Genomic DNA, 7,021 nt, shown 5'->3' with positions numbered 1-7,021 from the left:
TATTTCAGACCAAGGTATCCGTCTTATTAATAAGACGGATACCATATTCTCTCACAAAATACCCATTTAGGGTGAGTGGAGAGCACATGGGAGGTCCCACCTTTGTCCCCTCTACCCATTTCCTCTCACACAACAACCCGTCTTAAAATCTAACCCGTTTTAAGCAAGACTTACTCATGCAAGTAAGGTACTCTTATTTAATTCGCAAGTCTTACGGAAGCACACATTCTCACTTAAGACGGGCACTATCCGTCTTAAGTTGTAGACGGATATCATTTTGTGAGATAAAATGCCCAAATAGAGAATAGTGGGAGGCACATGAGGTGCCCCCATCTTGTCCCCTATTTGTTTTGTGAGTGTAACTATCCGTCTTAAGATTCGACCCGTCTTAAGCAAGACCAATTGGGTGCGTGTAAACGACTTTTCTCCATCCCTCGTGTGTGGTCGCAGTTTTGTAGTTTGCTTCTACTTCAGTCAACCGCTTGACACTTGAGATTTGAGATTGTGACACGTCAATCCCTATCAACCACATACACTCTTACAGTCATGAAAACAATGGCAGAATTCTACTACAGCTACAAATCATTCATTGTAAATACTTAACAATATTCTCAACTACTGTATTCAATACCAATAATAATACAAATAATCAATTGCAATACTTGACAATATTCTCCATTCAAATCAACTGGAACTTCTCTTCATACAAAATCCACCATGGATGAACCAGTAACACCAGCAGGCCGTCTCTTTCTCCGACCTGAAATGAACCAAATCATCAATTGCGCAATCGGGTTCGAAAACCCAATTGACATTGAAGCCATTAAAACAGAGCTATCAACTTCATTGTTAGTGCAACACCCTAGATTTTGCAGCCTCTTAGTAAAAAATAAAAAAGGTAGAGAATTTTGGAGAAAAACCCAAATAAATTTGGATGATCATATCATCATCCATAACCAAGAAAACGACGAGGACAAGATCAATTCTTTATTAGCCGATTTCGCGGTTTCGTCTCCATTAAGTTTAGATAAACCCTTATGGGAAGTACACATTGTAACCGGAGTGAATTGTGTAATTTTGCGAATTCATCATGCTTTAGGAGATGGGATTTCCTTAATGACACTGTTTTTAGCTTCGTGTAAGAAATTACATGGGAATGAAGATTATAGAGGTGATGATGAAAAGAAGAAAAGTGGATCAAAAAAGGGAATTTTTGAGATTTTGAAGTTGATTTGGTATACGGTTGTGTTTGTAATTGGGTTTATAGGGAGGGTTTTGTGGGTTAGTGATAAAAAGACGGTGATTAGCGGCGGCGATGGGGTGGAGTTATGGCCGAGATTGTTGGCTGTAGCTAAGTTTGAACTTGAGGATATGAAGATTGTCAAAAAGGCCATTGCTAATGCGGTAATATTACTCTTCTGATTTACAGTACTAGTTTAATTTCATAATTTCTTGTGTAAGACGGTTTTACACGACTACACGAGTGAAATCAATAATTATTTTGCTTATATAACCCTATTACTATTTTTGTTCATCTTTAAGTAGATAGACGATGTTGGAATTTGGATTATATTTATTTACAGGTACAACCAAATTACTATTTTTGTTCACTTTAGTAGGGAATGAAGCTGTTGTTGTAACTGTAATACGGTTTTGTTTGAGTTTTTGTGTGTTATTCAAATCGGACTTTAGATGAATCATGAATCTTGGTTAGATTTGTTTTCCACTCAAACCCTGGGAACTGGGGCCTAGCCTTGCTCCGTTTGTGGTACTGTGAAATTTATTGCATTTTGTGTATAGGGTTGTGTTCACCTTTGAATGAGGTGTTTCCTAATATCTTGCAGACCATCAACGACGTTCTCTTTGGGGTAATTTCAAGCGGAATTTCCAGATATTTGGGAGTTAGATCGCCTCATGGTACATACCTCAATTACTTGTTTTTAGTTTACTAGTTTGTGTTGTCTTGGTCTAATGATAAAACATTAACATTCCACTCTTTTATTGTACTATCCTTGTAAATATTCTTCATGAAATCAACCCTTTACATGTGCAGTTTTACAGGAGGAGCTTCAAATTACGGGACTAGCCATGGTCAATTTGCGAAAGCAACCAGGTTTACAGGTGAGTTGCAAATTCACAAATTTAAGATCATTTGAGTCTAAGACGGTTTCTTTCTATACTATCCTATGCGGTTTATTTAATGATGGTTATAATAAATTTCATTCCGACATATTGAATGTCATTCTCTCATTTGTTATGGTTTTAGGTTGACAGTTTGTGTATATTACTTTTAAAAAAAGCATTGAGGTTGACATCCAAAATTTCCTAAAAGAATAAGAAATGTGTCACTAACTATTTCCGTTCCTCATTTTTAGTAAAACTTGTGTTTTCTGCATTTCTTTAATGCCGATTTCCTCTGTTTACACCAATTCAGTTCATTTTTCAAAATATGATGGGAGAATATTAAAAAATGTTCATGAAATGGCTTAACGAGTGAAGTATTACTGTAAATTGTGCCCATAAAATTAATATATAGAATATATAAAATGACAGGAAATGGAGAAGTTGATGAACAATAAATCAGGGACGGGATGGGGAAATCGATTTGGAATGATGCTCTTACCAGTATATTGTCATACAAGAAATGAGGATCCGTTATGTTATGTGAAGAGAGCAAAGGTGATGATAGATCAAAAGAAACAATCTCTAGAGTCCCATTTCTCATATGGTATAGGGAACTTGGTCATGTCCTTGTTTGGACCTAAGGTAACGTGTCTATCTCTACGTTTTATTGTGATATTTTAGCCAAAAGTATTACAAGTAAAATGCCGCCTGTTTGCCTGTTTGGGGTTGAATGTGAAGCACTGAATTCTAACTCTACACCCTTGCATTGTAGGTTGCGAGCCTCCTTAATTACAGGATAGTTTGTAATACAACTTTCACAATCTCAAATATAGTTGGTCCGTCTGAGGAATTGACATATGCCGGTAATCCTATCACCTTTGTGAGGGCAACATCTTCTGGCTTGGCTCATGTAAGTCTCTAACTGATTTCGAAACTTTTACATTGATGCTATGTTACTTTTACTCTACTGTGGTTCTGTGACCTGTAGACATAGCAATTTAGATTTAGGTCGGAATTTATAGGAATTTTTCTCCTCTTATGTTTATGCATGCGTTGTATGATGCTGTCGACAATTAAAAAAGTGCTCGTACTTGCCATCGATTATAAAGATTTTCATGAATTATGGGTTGGTTGTTAAGTAATTTTGTTATGTGGTTTCTAAATGTAGGCTATTACAATGCACATGGTGAGCTATGCCGGAAAGGCTAACATGCAGATCCTCGTGGCGAAAGACATCATCCCTGATCCACATTTTCTTGCCAAGTGCTTTGAAGATGCCTTGCTTGAAATGAAGAATGCAGCAAAGAGTGGTCCGTGTGGATGATTAGTTTTTGGTTGACCCAACTTGTTTGTAGATTGCACGTTGACGAGTTTAGAGTACGTCTCCCACGTGACGGTCTTACAATGAGCTCAATTTACCACGAAAAGTCACAGAAATCAGTACACAAAAATGGTTCACACTTCACAGTATGAAAGAAAAACGAATGAATAGTATATTTCTGGCACAACGCTTTGCTTCTCTGTTTTGTGTTTCATATAGAATGCGAGTTGTATTTTATTGCAGATACATAACCTACAAATGTCTGAAATCGTTCAGAGAATGTGTGTAGGGATAAAAAACAGAGGAAATTTGTTTTTTTTTTTTTTTTTTTTTTTTTTGGGTACAAAAACAGCGGAAATATGTGAATAGCAGCAAACATTGTCCTAAAAATAAGGAATTAATCATGTTCGCCTTTTTTACTTTTCCGGTATAGAACGTATTCTGTACTACTAAAATTTGATGGTAACCTTATGTTGTGCAGATCTCAGGGAAATCATCCATTCAAATTGGCGTAATTGAAAACTTACTCCGTATCTTTTATTGGTTACAAAGATTGTCTACATTTAACTTTTATTCAGTGAACAGACGCATGACGAGCCGTCAATAAATCAGTTAAGCCGATGCTCTAAATTTGTAAGGAATATGATATATCAACTATACGATATAGGAGTAGCATTAAGCTCGCTAATTCCGCCTGGTGCAATCTGTTGGTCCAAACTGGAGAACAGAATTCCGTGGATCATATATGATACGATGATTTATCTGCTGAAAAACTCCCAAAAACGTGATATCACTATTTTCATGGGAATTACTTTCAAAGAATGGCAAGCAAACCATATCGTGATCGTCGTGTGAAAGGCCAACAAAGAATGCAGCTTGTTCATCCAGAACAAATCGGGCATTGTTTTCAAAATGGAAAGTTATTTCAGGAAGATCGTACAGGTTGTTATTCGTACGCAACCAGCAAAACTCGTACCCCAATTCCGGGTTTCTCATTGGCTGCAAGTTATTAATATTTTTCTTAATGAATTTCCTTACGGCTTTGGTAAAGATTTGGTATGCTTTAGAGGTGATCCAACTGATCGCGGTACCTGACCAGTGACAAAGCCACATTGGTTAGAACTTGGAAGATGTTTGTATATGAAATCTCAAGCCGAGTTACGTACCTGAGTCTATAACACATCCGCCAGTTCCATCCCTTTTCCTTGCAAAAACAGAAGGAGAAATTCGTAACATCTCGCCATTTAAGGACATACCCTGCAGATTTATGTAATATGAAGAAGGAATACGTGGATTTCGGTACAATGGTGTGGTTTCCATTCTTACTAATGGGTGCGGTAACACATCGTTCCCAAATCGAAGGTACATGGGTGACTGGTGGTCGAAAACCCATACTGATTGTAAGCAGTATGAGAACTTTCCACTCAACATTTGAGCCTGCTCCATCAACCCATAATTTCCATAACCCATTCCCATAATCCCACTGATCGCATTATTGTCTTCGTTACCTGCAATTCAATACTCGTGTTATCATTCAGATAGTCACAGCTAGATTTGAGGCGACTAAACCTACGAGAAGCTATAAATTAAAAGGTCGGGAATACTGAGCATCGTACCATAACCAAAGTTTTGCATGTCAATCCCACAACCAAAGATGACATTTGGGAAAGGCTGGATGGCACCACTATCAGAGATAAATGTGAAAACTTCGGTAGCCATGATAGCCGAAACCTTGGAGCCTTCGGTGTATCTTATTTCCATTCGGCAACCATTATACTGATCACCTTGTGCACCCTGTGGGCAATTTGAGGAATGAAAAGGTCGGTAGGTGGATGATCGATAACTAGGAAAGTAAGGATCAGATTGTTGGAAACAATTCGGGTAACATCCTTCACATTGTATCCACGTGAGATCGCTTCCAGTATCTAACACCAGGTGATATGTAGTGTCTGTAGGGTACTGATAAGCAAATGTGCCAATTCCTACTTGTATTAAGTAATGTAAATATTGTGTAATCAATGTAGGTCTTGGTATAATTTGATCCGGGCTTAGAGAGCTCGATGAATTATTATTAAGGACGTATGATTTAGTTAAGGACTTTACTCTAGCGGTAGACATTTCAATGTACTCCTTCATTTTCTCATGTTGAGTCAAATTTGGACGATACATAGGCGAGTCTGGAGAGTCTCGATGAATCATTTTGAGACTAAAACCATTAGAGATATCGGTACCATAGCTTGTTATACTCAACAAAAAAATTAAGATTTGTAGAGTCATTAAGAAAAGTTCTAATTTTGTTTGATTAGCCATTAATAATGTTGTGTACTCTATACCAAGTTATAATTGCAATTAGCTGAGTAGTCATTTATATATTGTTAGTAGAGTAGGTAAATTTGGAACTAAATAAGAGACAAAAACGAAAAGTTATAGTGAGATACTTGCTTGGTGAATTTATGCAGTTTATAGATTATACCACCAGTTGTAGAACCGTGGTGTAGTTTTTGAGTTTTATAATAAAATTTTGAGTTTTGTTTTAAAGATCATGAGATAGTTTATGAGCTCATTCACTTACACATTAAGCTCAACAAAATAATTAAAACCAATGTATATAAGCTCAGCTAAATTTGAATTTTTAACATGAAAAAAATTAAAATGTAACATATAAATTTTAAAAAGCTAGAAAAAATATATATATGTTAGCTTAGTTAGATTTGAGTTGATTGTGAAATTTATGTGAACCTAAAGAGATTAAAAGAGAAAATAGCAAGAAATGATCTGATTTATTTGCTAGCGATATAATCTACAACATTTTTTCCTACTAAACCTGATATTGATTCTCAAATCCTTAGAACGATAACATGCTAATTTTAGTGAAAGTGTCACTCTTTCCATTTTTTTTATTTCTTCCTATCTGCTTTTTTAAGGTCGAAGTTGAAAAAGTTTGACCACGAATAACTCAAAAAATAATTTATATGTACATGTCAAAAATTACGGTCAAATATCGCCCTAACAAACGTGAAAAAGTAAAGAGAAGAATAAAATATTTAGAGGGAATACACAATTCACTCAAATGATCAAAAAGTTAAATATATAAGGGAGAAATATACTCGTAACAAAGACACTTTAACAGGGGCGTCTAAGGCTTTGAGCGACCACGAGCGTGGAAATCGAGCCTTCTTCGGATTTGGTCATCAATTATATAAGATTTATTGTTGAAATTTAATACAAACCTCGAAGTGTAGTATACTTCTACATTTATATTTGGGTTTATTTTTTCATAATATGTAAGTTCACCAAGTTAGTACAATCCCTATTTTACTGATCTCTATTGTTTTCCCGCCAAAAAGGATATTCTCAAAAAGGATACTAATGATAGTTATGTTTATTCACTAAATAAGGAAACTAACAATTACAATTTAATTCATCTATTATATTTTCATTAAAAATAATATTTTCATCAAAGTATATTATTTTCACTAAACTCTAAATTATAATATTTTAATTAAATTAAAATAAAATTTATATAAAAAACTATAAATTGCTCAATCTTTTATTAATCCTATTATTAGATGATGA

General features: G+C 35.3%; 2 protein-coding genes across 2 annotated transcripts; one reads left to right on the top strand and one right to left on the bottom strand.

The window, feature by feature from the left end:
* The first annotated feature begins 404 nt into the window (after positions 1 to 404).
* On the top strand, positions 405 to 3,645 carry LOC141599440 (wax ester synthase/diacylglycerol acyltransferase 11-like). The gene is made up of 6 exons (XM_074419439.1): positions 405 to 1,404; positions 1,845 to 1,917; positions 2,054 to 2,121; positions 2,554 to 2,766; positions 2,897 to 3,034; positions 3,293 to 3,645. Exons 1-6 carry the CDS (start codon positions 718 to 720, stop codon positions 3,446 to 3,448), a joined length of 1,335 nt encoding a protein of 444 aa, XP_074275540.1. The 5' UTR covers positions 405 to 717; the 3' UTR covers positions 3,449 to 3,645.
* Positions 3,646 to 4,129: 484 nt separating this feature from the next.
* On the bottom strand, positions 4,130 to 5,581 carry LOC141600769 (aspartic proteinase nepenthesin-2-like). The gene is made up of 3 exons (XM_074421018.1): positions 5,050 to 5,581; positions 4,612 to 4,953; positions 4,130 to 4,536 (listed from the first exon to the last, which is right to left on the bottom strand). The coding sequence occupies exons 1-3, from the start codon at positions 5,579 to 5,581 to the stop codon at positions 4,130 to 4,132; spliced, it is 1,281 nt and encodes a 426-aa protein (XP_074277119.1).
* Between the last annotated feature and the right edge of the window lie 1,440 nt (positions 5,582 to 7,021).

Source organism: Silene latifolia, chromosome 9 (assembly GCF_048544455.1).
Source record: "Silene latifolia isolate original U9 population chromosome 9, ASM4854445v1, whole genome shotgun sequence".
NCBI lineage: Eukaryota > Viridiplantae > Streptophyta > Magnoliopsida > Caryophyllales > Caryophyllaceae > Silene > Silene latifolia.
Note: the sequence above shows the minus strand (reverse complement) of the source record. Positions and strands in the feature narration are given on the sequence as shown.